At 43.4% G+C, this 20,520-nt stretch overlaps 1 protein-coding gene across 2 annotated transcripts in view; it reads left to right on the top strand.

Moving 5' to 3' along the window:
• The first annotated feature begins 678 nt into the window (after positions 1–678).
• Positions 679–20,520, top strand: part of LOC148038253 (ankyrin repeat family protein) — a 56,920-nt gene continuing 37,078 nt past the window's right edge. The window contains exons 1-2 of one of the 2 annotated variants that reach the window (XR_015689327.1): positions 679–2,360; positions 2,512–2,548. Coding sequence is in view for 1 of the 2 variants with exons in the window: in XM_087670282.1 (XP_087526408.1) it covers positions 943–2,360; positions 2,512–2,548 (1,455 nt within the window). In the remaining variant the exon portion in view is untranslated. The remainder of the gene's footprint in view (positions 2,361–2,511; positions 2,549–20,520) is intronic. The other variant, XM_087670282.1, reaches the window with a different exon arrangement.

The following is a 20,520-nucleotide window of genomic DNA, read 5'->3' as shown; positions in this document are numbered from 1 at the left end:
GCGAGGAGAACATTCCATTTTTCATGAGGAATGAGGGAAGAGGCTAAAGATACCCAAAATAAGAATAAACTTGTAGATCTAAGCTTCTAGAAAATGGCCAATGTGTTATCCTTGAGATCTCTAATCCTATCCATTGGGATGCCACAAGAATTAGAGCCAAAAGCAATAATGTTCCTACACTTCCAGATGAATCGTAGCACTACAACTTTAAGATGAGCTTGTTGTTATCCCGTCAAACCTGAACTTGTCACAAAATTTATGTCATAGCTTAATGTGTGTGAACAACACACACACCCTTCTCCCCATACCTTCACATGCTAATAGTTGAATTTATGACATGAACAAATCAATGTCTCCTTACTACACACACACACACGCACACGCACACACACACACACACACACACACACATGTCAGTGTGTAGCAGTTTGGCCAATAGTAAAGAGCACATTCATATATACATATTCGTCAAAAAACGCAAATGTGAATCCATTCATGCATGTAAATAGACATATGTTTTCAATCATAATGCATATGCCTTCTGAGAGTGGTGGGATTTCACATATTAGTAGCGATGCAGATTGTTTGTTGTTGCATTGTGCTCACTTTGGCTCACAAAAATGTGACTTTAAGCAAGGCTGGCAATAGGCAAGCTAGTAATAATGACAATCATAGCAAGCAAGGGAAAAAGGAATGAAAAGGAGTATGAAGAAGGGAAAGTACATGGAACACCGATGGGCTTTATGAGAGGATCTAAGAATCAGGCCTCATTTTCTGAGCCACTATATAATCCGACTGCGTACACTGCACAACCTCCAAGGAAGGAGGTAATCCTTGCCAGTACAGCCATGTCTGGAGCTTAAGCATTGCCCCCGTGCTAGTCTGGCAAAGCGACTGTTGATGATCCGAGGCCTTTGGTACAGCAGCTTTTGATACCCCCCAATGGACAGCCAGCCCCAGCTGCGCCGCGTCCCCATCGTCGATGAGGACCTCGACAACCTCTATTATGCTGATGAGCCGGAGGAGCCTCCTCTTCCTAGGAAGAAGGTGCCTTCTGGAGACATTTATGAGGCTGCCAGAGCCGGCGACGTCGAAAGACTCTGTGTATTGCTTGAGCAGGGTGTGAATGTCAATGTAAGAGATGCTTGGGACTCAGTTGCCTTGTATTATGCCTGCCTTGCGGGCCATTTAGATGCTGCCCGCATGCTCATGGAGAGCGGCGCCATCTGTAGTGAAAATACTTTCGATGGCGATCGATGCCATTATGCTGCTTTGAACTTGAGTGTCCGTAAGCTGCTTAAAGCCTTTGAAGCAAGGCCGCCTCCCCTGGAGCCCTTGCCAAAGTCTTTGCGGGAGCTTTTCCTTAGTTCTGTATCAAACTTCAGATACCTTGAGGGCTTGTCAACTAAGGCCAGGGATGAAGCAGGTGGCAATGATCAGGTCATATTAGCATCCAATGCACCTTTTGGTGACACTTTTACTGATTTTGATCCAGATATCACATTCTATGTTGAAGGCCAACCTATTGAGGCACACCGAGCTATCCTGGTGTCTCGATCGCCCTACTTCAAACAGAAGTTTGAGAATGAGTGGAAATGTAAAAAGGAAGTACGCTTCTCCAGCAAAAAGCTAACACATTCTGCACTTTTTAGCTTGATTCAGTTTTTTTACACGGACAGATTAGATGTGGCTGTTGAAGACATGGAAAATCTCTCAAGAATTTGCAAGGTTTGTGGATGCATGAGCCTTAGGAATATTATTGAGAAGGAGCTTGTACATCAAAAGTATGCCGAGTACAAGCATCTTCGAGATGCTGATGATTCTCAGAAGCGCTTTATACTTCAGGGTTCGTCATTACCAGAGGAAGAGAGGTTGCCCTCAGCTATGCGGAATCTTCTTAATTTGTCTCTGATGAAGTCACGGAAAGAGTTGCATGGGAAGGATATCAACTCTCATGGACCCAAAACTACTGCTGCCAGACATAACATTGCTAGTACGACAAATACAAAAATCCGACATGGGAAAGAGAGAGAGCTTTCATGGAGCCAGACAGCCACCTCTTCTGTAGGCATGAATGGGTTTTCTCTATACAGGGAAGACCTGGAAGAAGCGACAGCAAACTCAACATTTACATCAGAGGAAGATCATGCTGACATATGCTTCGTTGTGGATGGAGACAAATATAGAAGTCATCAGGTTATAGTAGCTGCAAGGTCAGAGTATTTTAGGACAAGGTTTTCCCGAGTGAAGAACTTTAAAGAAGGCAAATTGGACATGATTGAAACAAGCACTGGCGCACTCCCTGTTCTTCAAGAACATGATCTGAGTTCTGACACATTTGAACGACTTTTAGAGTACATGTAAGAAACATCTCAATTAGTACTTACTCTGGTATATGCTTTTTCTCCTCTACAACAAGAGGGTATTGTTAGTGTTGTGCAGATTTTGCTGAAGGTATTTGAACTGATATAGTAGTTGTTTTCTTTTTTTGGGTCGCTGTGTTAATGACAGGTACACAGATCAAATCTTGAAACTAGACCCAGAACAGGTGTGGCCTGTAGTTATTTCTCTGTGCTATTCTGGTTAGAATGTTAACATAAAGTGTGAGAAGTAGGAAATGGGTGAGAGAGGAAGGGAGGGATGGTCTGGAGAATGGCACAGTGTTATGCTATAAAATGACAAATGTTTGTCCACTTGACACTAATGTTGCAAATAAACTGGAACCCTAGATAAGTAGTGGTATATTATACATGGCAAATGTTTGTCCACTTGACACTAATGCAGCATATATAACTGGCAACTTAAATGCACAATAGTGGCATTAAATCTTTAACTCAGCACTTGCAAGGGGTTGTTTGGAAACAAAATATGGCCAAGAAGTCTAGGTCGGACTTAGTCTCTGCAATGGCTTAAAGTTAGCAGTCTTAATTTGTCAAATCAACTCAAGAGCTTTGGAAGGGGACTAGCTTCCTTTTGTTCCTGGTTGCGATTGTTCTAAAGGTTGACCTAGACTGTAAGTGACGTGTATTAAAGTATTTGAGGCTTTAGGTTTTATTTGGATCTAGTATTCTTGCCACTTTTGGAGACACAGTTGTGAAGAAAACTGCTAGGGTTTGCATTGAGGACACACAGAATGTACAACCACGACAGAAACACAAAGATACAGATGTAGATACAGAGAGCAAAACTCAAACCCTAAACGCAAAACTCAAAAACTCAAACCCTAGACGCAAACTCAAAACTCAAACACAGAAACTCAAACACAAATAGAAGAAGGGAGAGAGAGAACACAACTTTGAAGTGAATGAATGTAAGTGTAGAGTGTGCTCAAGGGCAAAGCAATGTCGGAGTGTGACGTCCACCGGAGACGGATCCCAAGTCTGTGACCACTATCGGAGTATGAAGAGAGAGGAAACTGCAAAACGTTGACACCAGGGGCTGCGAGAGACAAAGGCGACAGCTGCAGAGGGGCGAGATGACACTAGGCGGCTCCAGAAGGATGCAAACGCAGACTATAGGATGTCGCCTGATGTTGGAGATGTTGGCGATGGCAGCTGGCGGCCAAATGCAGCTTGGGAGATGGCGCCAAATAGTGGGCGATAGCTTGAAGAAGGCGCCAGGGCACTGCAAGGCTTGAGGGAGAGGTGGTAGCAGTCGCGAAGGCTGGATAGCCATGTGGAGGTAGACTGATGGTTGCAATCTGCACTGGAGAGTGTGAGATCTGCACAGACGGAATGAGATTGAATGGGGGCAGCTTGTCTATTTATAGATGTGGAAGGGTGCTCCAAAAATTAGGGTTTTTGGGAGGCCATTGAAACTCCCTTGGACCGCTCCCCTTTTTAGGGTTTTTCATTAATTAAGTGTATTTTGGGGCTGTTTAAGAATGCTAATCAGCTGAAAAGCGTGTTTTAGCTCCACACCCCCTCTCAGGCCCAAAATTGAGCCGAAAGGTTAGGCCAACCCACTGTGATGTTTACTTACCCCAAGGTGTTCCACCCCAAAGGAGCTAGGGCATCGAACAAAGGGTGCACGTCGGCTGTCCAGTGGCCTACCAAGACTACAGAGGCAATGGTTATCTTACTAAGGGAATCCAAGTAGTCACCCCAGAGAGGATAGGGCATTGGACAAAGGGTACACGTCGGTTGCCCAATGGCCTACCAAGACTACAAAGGCAATGGTTATCTTACCAAGGGAATCCAAGTAGTCACCCGAGAGAGGACAGGGCATTGGACAAAAGGGTGCACGTCGGCTGTCCAGTGGCCTACTAAGCCCTACAAAGGCGAATGGAACCACATTAAACTTTTTTTTTTGGTGGTAAATAAGTGAGTTAAATGTTATGGGATGCGGTCGATTGAGTAATAGTGACTCAGAAGACGGGGAGTAGGGAGGGTACACCCAACACATCACAAAACAGAACAAGCTAACCCATCTACTCAGGGTGTTGATGACGAGGGAAAATAGGTGATTAGGTATCCATGTGATGAAGGAGGATGGTGGTGTGGTAACAACAGCCGCCGGTGGAAACAACTTGGGATCCGCTCAAGTGGTGCTTTGCACAATGAGATGCAAAGTATGCTACATGTTGAAGAATGCTTATGCAACAGGTGCCACTTGGGCAGTGTCCCTCATGGGAAAATTGTTCACTTGCCCAAGCGTCCCAGTACAAAGATGATGAAATCATGCAATGCAAAGGGTAAAATACAACAGGGGGAAGAAGCCGATGTCGAAAACAAAGTCTGAAGCTTGCAGAATACCAAGAAGGGTAGGAACCCCCTCTCAACCTGGATATAGATGCCGAAGTAAGAGGAGCCTTATGTCGGTCTTCATATGGTGTCGAGAACCATAAGGAATGAAAGAAGATGAAGTGGATGAAGCACCTTGTTAGAAGAGCAAGGTAGAAGTCACTGCCATGATAGCATTGAGAGAGATGTTGCACGATCCGCCTCGGGAGGAGAAACCGCCATGCTGAAAGAAGAGTAAGCACTCAGAGGATGATGAAACCATGAAAGGAACGGTGCGTATTTCCACGTCTCTAGCCCAGGTAGAACCAAAGCAATCTGCAAGTTAGCGTTACATTGAAAGACAAAACCATGCAAAAGAGATGAGAATTTGCAAACACAGAGGTTAGTGGTGAGATGCTTCAAAGTAAAACATAACAAAAAGAAAATTTAACTTAAAATAAATGCAATGAATGTGTATGTGTGTGAGTAAATGTAGCGGAAGACAAAAGAATGGAAAATCTAAGGAGAAGGAATCCTATGGGCCTGACTCTAATAGTGCGAAAAATGAATGCTAGACTGATCTCGTGTATCCGAAAGGACTTAGAGACATGCTAGTCTAAGAAGGTGGCCGCCAGTGCGTATACTTCCAATAGCAGGGCTTTGCCAAGGGAACGCCTGACAAGGTGGGGAGGAAGATGAGATAGATGCATGAAGTGCAATGGGATTGGAACCTGCAGACCAATCTGCCAGTCCCTCAGGGGTAGTGAAAGAGATGGGTTACTGAGGTTGTACTTGAGCCACATGTCCAACAACAACGGGTGTTGAAGGAGCAAATGAAGGAGCGGAAGACGTAGCCCCATTGGACTGTGCAATCGCAGCGGTCTGCTGAGGCTTTTTAGGTGGAAGACCTTGAGCCTTGGAGCGACACTCCTTGTCCACATGGCCTGCTCTCTGGTAATGTATGCAAAACCGGTTTTTCTTAGAGAGTTGCTGCCAGATAGGTCTAGATTCTTTGGTTCCATTTGAGGAAGAGGAGTCACCCTTTGATTGGCTTGCCTTCGCATCTTGCGAGTTCTTGCCACTTGTGTTTTTCCCTCCCAAAGAAGAGGCAACCAACCCTCTCTGCTCTGAATAAGATTGTGATGAGGATTTCTTGTGGACTTGATCATGTAGCCTTGGGTAATGCAAGAACTAGCACTCAAACTTGTAGAAGGTTGGCAATCGAGGTTGGGAGATGATGTGTTGAATGAAATGGAAGTACTTTTCAGGCAATATATTCAAGAAGAATGTAACCTAATCGTCATTTGACTTTGGAGAGCCAGTAGTGGTGAACTTGGCAAGTAACTGCCTATATTCAGCCAGCTTGACTTTTAGATCATCCCCTTCCTTAATAGAGAACTCTTGAAGCTCAAAGTCGAGATTGATGCACCGAGGACGATCTCGAGCTGCATAGCGGTCAAGAAGGTGACTCCAACGCTCTGACGCGAGCGGAAAGTACTGCAATTGAGAGTGAAACTCAGGAAGCAATCCTTGCATCAGCTCAACATTGGCTGCTGCATTGCGGGCTCTCCATTGACGGATGAAGTCAGGGTGAGCTAGTCGAGGGTTTGGTATAGGTTCTAGACCAATGACAAGGTCCCAAAGACCTTGAGACTCAAGCACTTGTTGCATGAAATTAGACCAGGTGGTGAAATTTGACTCGTTAAAACGTCTTATCCGTGAAGGCATTCTTGGCCGTTGCAATAGGAGTGGTAGTGCTCAGAGATGGATAGTGTGAAAAACTGTAGTGAGGGTAGGATGGGGGAGTGGAGTACGATGGGGGAGTGGAGTACACTTGGGAATGGGCCCCAGAGTGCCCACCAGGCATGCGGGTAGTGTGCAAGGTGGATCCATAGGTAGGGATGGGTTGACTAGGCATGGGCATGGTAGACATATGAGAAACCCAAGGAGATGGGATGGGAACAAGGGGAGCAGAAGATAGGAATCCCTACGTAGGTGTAACCCAAGGAGAGTGTGAAGATGCACCATAAGTGGAGGATGGAAACCCCTGCGTTTGAGTGGTCATGTGAGATGTGAAGTTGGGGATAGTGAGGGGGGGGATGCCCATCACAGTCGACCCAGGAGTTATGGGTTTGCTTCTTTGCTAAAGGGTGAGAGGCACCGTGTTAAAGGGTGGCATTCCCCCTAATGAAGTACCGTGGTGCAAAGAGGTAGAGAATGGGGTGGAGAAGGAAAAGGTGCTAGGAGCGGAGATGGAAGATCCAACCCCTAGGGTGTGTGATGCAGATGTGGAGTGTAATCCAAGGTTTTGGAAGTGGCATAACTTTGGGGTGCTTAAATAGTCCCAAAAATGCTTAATCAATCAAAACCCTAAAATGATACGTGGTTCGAGAGAGTTTTAAAACTGCGTGCTACGAGGTTCCGAAACTTTCTATAAATAGGCATGCTTCCCTCCATTCAGCCCAATCTCGTTTTTGCAGTTTGAGGTCCTCTAGTTTTGCAAACACCCTGCTTTCAGAGGACATCTCAATTGAAGCAGCCATTGTTGTCTACATCCATTAGGTACTTGCTTTCACCCTCCATATCGAATTCTGTTGGGTTTGCTGATCAACCACATCATCTACAATTGGTGACTTCTTGGACTGTTGTGTTTGTGATTTGTGGCTGTTGTACGGACTGCCACATCATCATACCTGCGTTTTTGCTATCGTTAGCTTGCCATGTCATTATCAGCTTGTTGCATTTGTAGTTTTCTTTCTCCTTTGCCTATTTGACACTAACCGAGCACTACACACTGCTATGTTTGCGGCTGCACGACATGTGGAGGCTGCCTTGTTGCGTTTCAAGGATCCGTCAGGTATACAATGTCAAAAATAATAGGTATGCTTTGATATCATGTCAAAATAAGTGACCTTGCAAAGAGACAATAGGGTTTATAGCGGGAAGTAATACAGTGTGTACGGAAAACATTGAGAGAGGAGAAACTGAGAAACAAAAGAACACGATGAGGATGCACTAGATCATGCTATGAGAAGAAAAGCTGATGCAGCGGAGCCGAAGCTCAAAAGATAATTGCATTGTCCTGTCTGAATTAAGTGGCAGTACTCGTGGGAAATCCGCCCAATGAACGCAGTCCTTTGGGCAGTGGGCTATCGAAGTAATCACTTGAAGGTAAAGGATAATTGTGAAGGAAGCAAACCGCAATCTCTAATGCCCTCGGAGATGTGGAACATAATCACCAGCTGTGGAGGGAGCGAACCGCAGTCATTTGATGCCGACCTGGGTAGCAAAACCCAATTCCCAGAATGTTGGAGCTGTCAAACGTAGGGAGAGTAGGCCAAATATTGACGCAAGGTGAATAATGATGACTCAAGATGATGGAGGATGAGTTGGGCTGCAAAAACGCAGGTCCCAGTAGCCTATGTGATAGACAAGTGATGCCAGGTGATGGAGAAGGGGCCAGGCTGCAAAAGGGTAGGTCCTAGCAGCCCTTGTGATAGTCGAATGATGGCAGGTGATGGAGGAAGAGCAAGGCTGCCAAAATGCAAGTCCAGCAGCCCCTACGGTGGACAATTGATGAAATCACCAATGCTCGATGATGGAGACTATCGCCAAAGGCTAGGATGTTGACGCTAACCTGGAGATGATGACGCCAAGCAAGGAGAAGGTCTCCAAATTGAAAAACACAGGTAAAGGTGGAGCCTGAAGGAGAAGGGTGTTGATGCTAAGTAGAGGATGGTGATGCTAGGTGAAAGGTTCTCCAAATGCAAGGCCTGATGGTGGAACAGGGCGCTTGAAGTAGAAGAGGAAGGGTGAAGGCAGCCACGAGCCACGAATTGCAATGTCCTCTTGAAGGGGTGTGAGGGTAGTGGAATGGGCTGGTGAGAGAAGGGAAGGGTGTCTGATGACGGAGGAAGAGGGGTGAAGAATGATTGAAGAGTGGTGGTAGGAGTGTATAGAATGAATGAAGTGACTGTGTGGGCGCCCACTAAAAAGGTGGCCAAAATGTGGACACCAGCCCTTTTTGGGGCTGTTAGTGCAAAACACTAAATGAAGTGTGTGAACTGAAGAAGTGGTTTCTTAACATACGGCACTCTCTATCACTTAGCTCCTGAGCCTTGGTCCTCCAGACACGAGAGTTTGGGGTACTGTTTTCATTCTTGCACAGTTTGTTTGTTACATGAGCATTGTATATTTAGTATTCATTCATATAGATTCCACTGTGTTCATTCTCTTTGAGTTACCCTAACCCTATCTGTGTTCTTTTGAGTTCATGCTTTATTGTACGTTTTCATTTATGTTTTTGCATTAGGGTATTTCTTCATAGTACACTCTATACTTCCACTATGAAGTATTTAGCTATTGATTTTTGTGCATCATTGACAACATGGCATGTCAAGGGTATAATGATTAGAGTAGCATACTTATTGTCCTCACTCAAGAGTATAAACTTGTTAGCACAAACTACTCGTTGTGGAGTTTTATGGTCCGTAACATTCTTGTGGCAAATGACTTGTGAGACTATGTCACATGTGAGCTATAGTGACTAGGAGGTCATGTACCTTAGATACCTTAGCGCAATGCTCGATTATAGGTTGCTAGTGGTGGTGGTGGTGGTTCTCCTCCGTCCCCTCCTACCAAGGATCAGAGGAAGTGGGGTGCGGACGCACGTGTGCTTTCTTTGATTGTCTAATTAGTGAAAAGGGTAATTGTTCCACACATTCGGTCTTGTAGGATATCAAAATTTGCTTGGTATGTACTTGAGCACATGTTTGTAGTATGCAGTGAGGCTAGATTATCCTATCTATGTAGAGAGCTGGCCAATGTGAATATGGATAAGGCTGATAGCATGAGAGATGACCTTACACACACACAAGATTTGTGTGAGCAGCTGCTTAATGTTGATGAGGTCATTCAGGATGCTGAATTGGTAAACATCACATTGAATTCTTTTCTTGAGTCATATCTTGGTTTCCACGTCCCTTTGATATGTTGTCTTTGAGCGGACGGGGGAGGGCAACATCTTACGTTTATGGAGTCGGAAGGCCATTTGCTCCAAGAGGAACAAACTCGGAAGAATGTTGCATTGCATTCAAGAAATCAGTAAAAGACTGATACTGGACAGCCATCAAATAAGGTTGCCCAAGACATAGAAAAGTCAAAGAAAAGGGGGAAAATGTCATTATTGCAAGAAGCCCAATCACTATATTGGTGAATGTAGGAAGGGATCGGCCAAAGAGGAGGAGGACTCTGGTTTTATTGTCCAGGAGACATCAGCCACCACATCTACTGATGGTGATACTTCAACTAACTTGGTGGAGGACTGCATTTCTCACAAGCAGTTTTGATTCTTCGATGGCTGATTCAGCATTTAATGCTACTGAAACGCAGCACACATGGTATTTGAGAGAGGGGCGCAAAAGCATATCACTTCTAGGAAGTGTCTCTTCACCTCTTTGCATTTAGCCCTTGTTGGGAAGCGTGTTACATGTGCACACAACAGTAATTATGATGATGTTGCATGGGTTCGATCATGATTACTGATGTAGATGGTTCCAATTTCATGCTTATGGATGTCTTTTTTGTGCCTAGCATTACAAAGAACTTATTGTTTATTTTTGCTTTTAATAAGCATGAATTTCAGGTCATCTTTGAGGATGACAAATGCATTGTTAGAGATAGAGAGATGGATTAGATGGATTATGTACTTAGGTTGTCTGGCACTCTCTATAAGGGTTTCTTTTTGTTGGATACCTATGCTAGTCAATCTCATGATGCTCTGGCAATTAGTACTCTTTTGCCTGTAATGCAAAATGTGAAGTTATGGCATGTTTGCTATGGACATTTGAGTTTTGGGAGTCTGATGACCCTCTAGAGGTGTCATATGGTAGATGCATTATCTCCAATGGAGACCCCACCTCCCCACCTCCTCATGCATGTGAGATGTATTTTGGGCAAAATGCACAGGTTTGCTTTCAAAAAGGATGGTGCAGTGCGTGTTGTTCGGAAAATGTAGCTTATCCACATTGATGTTTGTGGTTCCATGTGTTGAGAAACCCTTCACCCTTCACCCGCAGTTTGCATTTTTTGCGTTTCTGCGTTTTGCCTTTTGCGTATAGGGTTTGCAACTCTAAAAAGGGGCGCCACCCTAGACTCACTGTGCCTATTTATAGGCCACTCTCTCATTCATTCCTTACGGCTGATTCATTCAGTCCGTCACCTCTTCTCTCTAACCTCTCCACTACCCTCACACCCCTTCAGAAGGACATTGCGGTTCGTGGTTCGTGGCTATCTTCATCATCTTCCTTGTGCTATGGCACCCTTGTTCCTTTGTTTCACATTCACTCCATGATTCAAAACTTCATCATTCCATTCATCAGAGTTTCTTCTCACTTCACTTCACTTCTCTTCTCTTCTCCATGTTTGCCGAGTTCACTCCATGTTCCTCCCCGCAAACCCTACTGTCTCAAACAAGGGCAAAGATCCTCCACTCCAGTGACGGCAAAGACCGGTGGTGGGTTCGGCATCCACTTCTCCTCTTTTTCCACGGCATCAATATCTCGTTTTTGTAGGTTTTAGGTGTTTTCAGCTTGCTGCCCTCACCCCTTTTGCAGAGGACATCGCAGTCTCAGCTGTCCCTTGCTGTCATCTACAATCTGGTGCCTGTTTCTAGCCTTCCACCCGCAATTTGCAACTGTTTACAGTAGAGCGACTATTGCTGATTACTCTCCATTCAGAAAGCAATCTTGTTTTGGTAGATTTCAGGTAATTTAGCTTACTGCCTACACCCCGGACGACACGGACATTGTGGTCCAAGCTGGCCATTGTTGTCTATAATAGTCCAGTGCATGTTTCCAGCCTACCGCACACTATTTGGAGCTGATTTCAGCATATTGATTGCTACTGCTAGTTTTTCCTGCGTTTTTAGTCTTTCTCTCTCCTCACTTGCGTTTTTAGTCTTTCTATCTCGTGCACTATCGTCTACATCAAATCTAGCGTTCCTTGGTTGCGTTTTCCCACAAAGATTCTCCTTATCAGAGAAGACAAAGACTGGTGGTGGGTTCGGTATCAACATTTGATTTCTCTATTATTTTTGCTGCGCATTGGAAGATATTCTTTTTCTCCCTTTCACCCTTCCTTCTCTAGTTTGCCACACTAGTGGCATGGCGTCTCCACTGACAGATTGTCCTTCTACTGAGTGCTACTATTGCAGCATGAACGGTCATCCCATCGAAAACTGTCAACTTCGACCTTTGCTCCCCACCCTCCGGAATATATGTCTTCCACCAAGCACTCCTTGTGCCACCTCTCCTTTTTGGGCCATAGAGATCGTTCTGTATCGACTATTAGAGTACTATGCTCAAGGCAATAAGACGCATCCGATGCACACTAAGTGCTTTCGAGCACATGGAGGATCGATTGGCGCTACGACCTCTTGGAGATCGTCGCAATGCCAGCGGCAGTCTTCTCCCACCTATTTTTGAGTACAGTGGTTGCCACGGCCTGCGGTTCTGAAGTCTGCTCCATCAAGAGACAGTAATTGTTTGATACTGTCTCCTCGTCATCAATCCACTCCTTCGAGAGACAATGGCTACTCGACTCCTTCCTCTTCTTTGGCTTCCCGGTTCGCTCCATTGAGAAGCCGCGATTGTTGCCCACTCATTGCTCAGTTTGAACCCCACCCTTCACCCTCACCTACTCAGGTTTGAGAGGCCACCTTTGGGCGTTCTTCACCACCCTAGATACCTTCTTCGGCATAACCGGCAGCCCTTCCTTCATCCTCAGTCATTTCGGAGTCCGTGATCCATGAGTTTTTGGATTCCCTATTTTCCTCAAAGGGGGATGATCTTTCTTTGCCTTCTGAGGGGGCTTCTACATCTATTGCGACTTCAGAGGGGGACTTCTATTCCTCGAGTTTCAAAGGGGGGTTCCCACCCACCGCTCCATCCTTTGCACAACCTGGCGGAGGCCTTTTATCTTCTTCTTTTACTCTTGGATGGGGTGGCTTCCTTCCAACGGTCATCTCACCTATTGATACCCAAGATCTCGAGGATCTACCTAGATCAATGCCTTGGAGGTTCAACCATGACTTGGTGACAAGGCCTTCGTATTCCTTCTTGCATGGATGCATGGAGCTAGTGGCTTCTCTCCCGAGGTTGAGTTTTGGGCTCTCCAGTTCACTTTGTCTAGTGTTCTTTACTATAGGTTACCTTTTAGGTGGAAATCTTGGATCTTAGGGATCCTCTACATTTTCTTCCTCCTGTTTTTCTTGCCTTGGTCACTTGGTCAGCATGGAGCCAACTCCTGAGATCGAGTACGGGCATATCCTTATGGTTCTCGGCACCACACAAAGTTCGACATTCCTCCTCTACATTGCATGTTTTTATCATCTTTGTACTAGGGCACTTGGGCAAGTAAATGATTTCCCTACGAGGGACACTGTCCAAGTGGCACTTGCTGCATGAGCATTCTTTAGCATGTAGCATTCCATCTCCACCTCACTCTTTTTTTTTTTTCCTTTTTGGGCTTGAGAGGGGGTGTTGAGAGTCCCTTCACTCCGAATTTGTGTTTTTTGCGTTGCTGCGTTTTGTGTTTAGGGTTTGCAGCCCCAAAAAGGGGTGCCACCCTAGATTGACTGTGCTTATTTATAGGCCACTCTCATTCATTCCTTACGGCTGATTCATTCAGCCCGTCACCTCTTCTCTCTAGCCTCTCCACTGCCCTTACATCCCTTCAGGAGGACATTGCGGTTCGTGGTTCGTGGCTGTCTGCATCATCTTCCTTGTGCTATGGCACCCTTGTTCCCTTGTATCACATTCACTCCATGATTCAGAACTTCATCATTCCATTCATCAGAGTTTCTTCTCTCTTCTTTTCTCTTCTCCATGTTTGCTGAGTTCACTCTGTGTTCCTCCTTACAAACCCTACTGTCTTGTTGGTACGTCATCTTTTGACACCATGAGGACATGTGCACTTGGGGATCATCTTTACTTTGTCACCTTTATTGATGACTACTCTAGGTATCATGGGTGTACGGGATGAAGACAAAATCTGATGTGCTTACGTATTTTAAACATCTTGTTTCAAAGCTTGAAACTGAAACTGGCTTGAAAGTGTAGACACTTCGTATGGATAGAGGAGGGGAGTATATGTCTCGTGATTTTGATACATTTGCTTGACCCTTGCATCATGTATCAAGCCACTGTTAGAATGACACCTTTACAAAACTATGTTTTTGAAAGGAAAAATCGGACACTTATGGAGATGACTCTTTTCATGTTGAAAAGCAAGGGGATTGCCTCATAAGTTTTGGCTAGAAGGCCTTTAATGTGCAAACCATGTACTAAATTGTTCAACCACGAAGGCATTGAAGAGGGTCACACCATTTGAAGCTTAGCATGGCAAGAAACCCAAAGTTGACTACTTTTGGGTGTTTGGATACATAGCCTATACACATGTTCCGAAAGAGCTTCATGGGAAGCTTGATGATGAGGTTGGCACTGTAGGGGGGTGTTAGAATTGATCAATTCTGGGCAGTGCCCATGTAATTCATGTGGTGTGGAACTTTAATATTAAAGTGTCACTTTACTGTGTGTGTGTACCTAGTGTCTTGACATTTTAAAGTAGTGACATTGGGGACTAGAGTTAGTTAGCTTAACTCTAGTCAGTTGGTGGAGGGCTAGTTAGGTCAAAACTTAGGTTGTACCTTCGCTTTTTTTCAAAAGAATTCAACAAGTATACTCTATAAAGGTTGTAAAATTGCTGTTGCCTTGTTGGAACAGCCATGGAAGTTATCACCTATAGCTTAGAACCACCATAAAGGTTGTTGCCCCCTATTGTATGCTATCACTTGTACCAAATGGACCTTGGGCTGTTGTCATCTACATTTGTAGGGCTCTAAACTGCTGTCACTACTGTAAGACTGGTGCTTGGTGGCTGCAATCACATCAGTAGCATCTCTTTGCTCTCTAACAATCTTCTTTTCTCTCACAATGGTTGGAATAGCCTTCCACTAGGCCCAGAGACGTTTCTCTCACTTGCATGGGCAAGTTTTGCCAAGTGGAAGCCTTTAATCCAAATTTTCAGCATTGTCCAACTTATTAAATTAATTTTCAGAATATTTATTCTGAAAATCAACTTAATAAGTATTGTAGTATCCATAGCTGAAAACATAGTAGTGTGAGGCTCCCAAGCAACAAGGTGACAGCAGGGATGAAGATGCTAGGTGTTGGAGAGGATGGTGCTATAGTCGTTAGGGGCTCGATAGTAGAGGAAAGGTGGCTGATAGCTGAAATTTGTGCGTGGGAGTGAGAAAATTGCACATAGGGATGGGGCTGAATGGTGGTCAAGCTGTCTGTTCATAGATGCAGAGGGATTCTTCCAAATTAGGTTTTGCATGTGGGACATAGAAGCTCTCTAGAACTACTCTCCGTTTAATATACATTTGGTAATTTGCATGTTTTGGGGCTGTTTTAAAGCTAATCAGTATAGAAGGAATGTTTAGCTCTACATTCCCTCTCAAGCCCAAAATTGGAACCAAAAAAGGAGTGGAAGAAAAGCTCAAGCCCATTTTTACTTGAAGGTGTCCTATCCCAAAGTAGCAAGGGAATCGGACAAAGGGTGCATGTTGGCTGTGATCTACCAAGACTATAGAGGTGATGGTTATCTTATCAAGGGAGTCCAAGTGATCACCCCAAAGAGGCTTAAGGATTAGACGAAGGGTGCTTGTAGGTTGCCTAGTGGTCTACCAAGACTTGCAAATCGTAAGAAGCTGAGAAGAATAAGGATTTAGTGTGTAAATAATATTGATGCCATGCTACACCGACATTGGTATAAAAGGAGGGGACATGTATTTTTTCTTATCTTTTGACACATTAATACATTACTTTCCTTCTTCTCACTACCTTACTCTTAGCTTCAATGGCTTCTTTCTCTTTCTTGTCTTTCTCTCTTCTATTCTAGTCTTTCTCTATCCTCGTCACTCTCTTTCTCTCACTTTTGCACTTCTCTCTTTTCTGCAGTCTTCTCTCTTCCCTTTCTCTATCTCCAGTTCACTTCTTGACAAGTGGTATCAGAGCATTGGTCTTTGATCCATTTTTTCTTCTATTTCAGTTTGATTTTTCACCATAAAAACCAATTTCAGACAAGTACTACAAGTACTTGATATGGACAGTGATTAGTAGAGGTTTGCAGGTCATCTACAGTTAGCAAGAGACTATATCTGGAAATCTTCAAGGACAAATATGGCGGTGGAAGGCTAAAATAGCAAGTTGTCATCAAAATTTCATGCGATTTGGAGGTAACTAGATCAAATGGGAGTTAACCAGGCTTAGTTAGGAAACAAACTGTGGTTACTTTGTAAAGAGAGGGTTCTCTTTCCCCTTTCTTGAAGCTTTCTGTAGGTTTCATGGAGTCTACCATCAAGATCTCCTCATAGCTCTCAAATCCCTGCTCCTCTTGACCAAACAACACTTGTTTTGATTTCGTTGCTTCAAGATCTTCATGATGATAACCTATTTGCCATAGGACAGCTCAACCATGGAGCCAGGAACAGTCCCGTAGGAGAGCTCAGCCATGGAGCAAGGAACAGTCCCGAAAAATGGGGTGCATTTTTTGGGTTGATTCCAGCCTGCCCCCTGCTGTTCATGATGATTCTTTAGCTTCTGGCACTCCTTCAGATCCTTGGCAAGTGAAATCCTTTAGCAAACTCCAAAGATTATACTCCATTTTTGAATCTTTAGCCTTCCTGTAAACCCTAACTTTGCAGTCCAAGGTAGCCACCATGAAAGCTTTAGCCCAAGCTTTCAATTCTCATCAATTTCTTGAAGATTCTTCATCATTTTAGCCAGTGGGATCATTTCGGTAAGGATTCTTGAAGAAATTGCAAGGATTAGGCACGAATGGTCAAAGATTGAAGCTCCAGAGCTTCCATGGAGCCAAAATGTGGGGGAAACGGGTTTAATGCTTCAATCTTAAGCATCTGAAGCTTCAAAGTTGCTCCCAAGCATTAAATACACAAGCCTTGAAGATTATTTTGGCAACATTACACCACCAGAGGCTTTATCAAGCATTTGGGGATTGGCCGATTTCTTTTACCCAAGCTTGAAATATTGTATAAAAGGGTAAGTACTAGCTATAAGTGAGTCACTGAATTGCATTGGTAAGACCCTCTTCCTATCCAAATTTTTAAAAATTCCATCCTATTGAATATTTTAGAAATGCATTTCATGCTGATTGATTAGAGTAGCATACTATTGCCATGTTGATATACCTACTGAGGAAAAAGGTGGATGCCGGGGGAGATAGCGGGACAAAAGAGAGGCGACCCTCCCTCGCTATTGAAGATCCGGAAGGGGTGCAACCAACTGACCCAGGGGGAACTTTACCCATCTCCCGGTGGTTCGGAGCTCGTATAGGGAGCTTCGATTTGATTAAAAAAGTTTGGGGATCGGAGCTTCCTAGCTCAACTTATAGCCAATTTTCTGATAGGAGGTACTAGATATTTGTTTTGCACTTGAATAAAGAGATTGAAGATCAGTCCATAAATTTAGCAAGTCACCCAGCCTTGAAAGCTCTTCTTGAGAAGTATAGGGACTTGTTTGAGGTGCCTACTTCATTGCCTCCTAAGAGAGTAGTAGATCACCCTATTGATTTGGAGCCCAAGTCAAAGCCAATCAATAAGCCACCCTACTGATTGTCCAAGTGTGAGTAGAAAAAAGTGGCCAAGCAAATCAAGGAGCTTATTGAGATGGAATTTATTGAATCTAGTTATTCACTCTATGTATCTCCGGTCTTGTTAGTAAAAAAGAAAGATGGATCTTTCAGGATGTGTATTGACTACAGGGATCTTAACAAGATCATAGTGAAGAGGAGGTATCCAATACCCAGGACTGATGATTTGCTTGATGAGCTGAAGGAGGACTAGATTTTTACGAAGATTTATTTGAGATCAGAGTATCATGAGATTTGCATGTGAGAGCGTGATAAGATTAAGATTGCTTTCAAGATTGATCGAGGGCTCTATCATTTCCTAGTGATACCATTTGGGCTTACAAATGCTCCAGCTACCTTCTAGAGTTTAATGAACAAGATTTTGCAGCCTTTTCTCTTTTAGTTTGTCTTGGTCTTCTTTGATGACATTTTGATCTATAGTAAGACCTTTCAGGACCATCTATCACACATGAGAAAGGTCTTTGATGTATTGAGACATCATGGACTCTTTGCTAAGGAGAAGAAATGCTCTTTCATGCAGATTGAAGTGGAACACTTGGGATATATTGTCAGTGAAAAAGGAAACCAGGGTGACCCCAAGAAGGTGCAATGTATTAAAGATTGACCAACACCTACTACCACTACACTTAGAGGATTTCTTGGTCTATCTTTATTTTATCACTGATTCCTCAAGCATTATGCAGCTATTGCAGCTTCTTTGATTGATGGGTTGAAGATGGAGGTTTTCTTTTGGGATGCTCTTGCAGATAGTAGCTTCAATTAGTTAAAGGAACTCCTTACTTGTGCTCCTATTCTAATATGCCCGGATTTTTCGAAGGAGTTTACCATAGTGTGATACTAGTGGCTGAGGCATTGGGGTTGTTTTTTATAGGAGCATGGAGTGATTGCCTTTGAAAGCCGTAAGTTTACAGATAAGGAAATGGTTATGAATGTTTATAACCAAGAGATGTTGGCTATTTTACATACAATAAAGAAATGCCACCATTATTTGTATGGCAGTCACTTCAGAGTTCAAAGTGATTACAGGGTCCTTAAGTATTTTTTCACTCAATCCAATCTGACTCCTAAGCAATGTAGGTGGGTAGCTACATTGCAAAATTATGATTTTGACATCACTCATACGAGGGACAAAGACAATATAGTGGCTAATTCTCTTTCTCATATGTGGGCTTGCAAAGTTTCAGCAATGATTGAGCTACATAGTGACTGGATTGAAGAACTACAGGAGGCTTATCTTTTGGATGAAGAGCTTAGCCATATTTTTCAAAAATTACAGCAAGAGGTCTCATGGAAGATAACTCGCATTATCAACTTTAAAATAGCCTCATTTGGTTAAATGGCAAGATTGTCATTCCCTTTACTTCTTCTTTTACACGGAAAATTATGGAGGAGTTGCATTCTTTGCCTTTAGCTGGACACCTTGGAGTTTTCAAAACCTATGATAGGATTAGCAAAAGCTTCTATTGGAAAGGGTTGTGGAAAGATGTCAAAGACTTCGTCATGAAGTGTATGCCTTGTTAGTAGAATAAGGGCAACACCCATAAGCCAGGTGGTTTGTTGCAACCATTACCCATTCCTACAAGCAAATGAATGCACATTACCATGGACTTCATTATTGGTTTGCCTACTACCAAAAAGGGATGGAATAGTATATATGTGGTGGTGGAAAGACTCAACAAGGCAGCCCATTTCATTCCAATCAAGACTTAGTTTATTGCTCCTCAAGTGGCCAGTCAATTCATGGAGCAAATTTTTAGACTACATGGATTACCGCAGGTGATTGTTCATGACAGAGATTCAAAGTTTATGAGTAACTTTTGACAGGCGGTATTCACATGTCATCCACAGACTGATGGATAGACAGAAATGGTAAATAAGTGGTTGGAGACTTATCTTTGCCATTTCTGTTATGATGTCCAGAATTCATGGGATTCTTAGTTACACTTGGCTGAGTTTGCCTACAATAACTCCACTCATGCTAGCATTGGAGTTTCGCCCTTTGAGTTTCTGTATGGCTATAAGATGTCCTTATCCACAGTCATCTTTAATAAAAGAATCAATCCTCATGGGAAAGAAGAATTGGAAAGAATGCAGACCCTTCTTCAGCAGTGTAAGATGAATCTTAGGAAAGCTCAAGATCAAATGAACATGTATGCAGATGAGAAGAGGTGACCTTTAGAGTTCCAAAAAGGAGAATTGGTTTTGTTGAAGGTGCCGAAGTTTTGTTATTCTACTTTGAAAGATGGATCCAGTAACAAGCTTGCTCAGAGATTTTATGGCCCCTACTGGATCCTGAAGCGCATTGGAGACTTGGTATATAGATTGGAGCGACCCTCTTCCACTAAGATTCATAATGTATTTCATGTTATTCAGCTCAAGCCTTTCTATGGTGATCCTGTTGATATAGTTGGTGAGCTGCCACCAATTGATGAAGGAGGTCTCATTCAGTACATCTTAGAGGCCGTCATAGGTCAGCGTAAGAAGAAGCTTCTATCTCGTTCCATTTTTTAAGGGACACATTGATGTCTGAAGCTTATGGACTATGAAGCCAACGGATAGGGACTTGACAACAGATTGTTTTAGAACAGTTTTTATTCTGCCTACTTTTCAGAATCATGCCACCTATATAGGGTCAAAGTACTCTTCAAGAGCTACGTTTTGACATATAGCACGCCTCATTTCTTACAATTCATCCCATCCCAAAGGTTTTTGCTCTCAAAAACAAACTTACAAAGACTGGAAAAGAATGGATAGAACAAAGTATTACTCTGTTTTCAACTTTACAAATGGAAAAATAAATGAAAATAAAAGACATGGACTGAAATGGAAGAATATGAGTAGGCCTCAGCTATATACATGATCAAGAATGCTTCAAAGGTACTTGGAGCCTGGAAATCTTCAACTGATGAGCTCAAAATGAAGTAGACAGCTTGCTGTATAAACAGACCCTTGTTGAACCAAATCTGCCATAACTTCTAGTACTCATCTTTTGACACATTAATACATTACTGTCCTTTTTCTCATTACCTTGCTCTTAGCTTCAATGGTTTCTTTCTCTTTCTTATCT

The sequence above is a fragment of the Lygodium microphyllum genome, chromosome 3 (genome assembly GCF_053477565.2).
Source record: "Lygodium microphyllum isolate KBCC chromosome 3, Lygodium_microphyllum_v1.1.10, whole genome shotgun sequence".
Lineage (NCBI taxonomy): Eukaryota > Viridiplantae > Streptophyta > Polypodiopsida > Schizaeales > Lygodiaceae > Lygodium > Lygodium microphyllum.
Note: the sequence above shows the minus strand (reverse complement) of the source record. Positions and strands in the feature narration are given on the sequence as shown.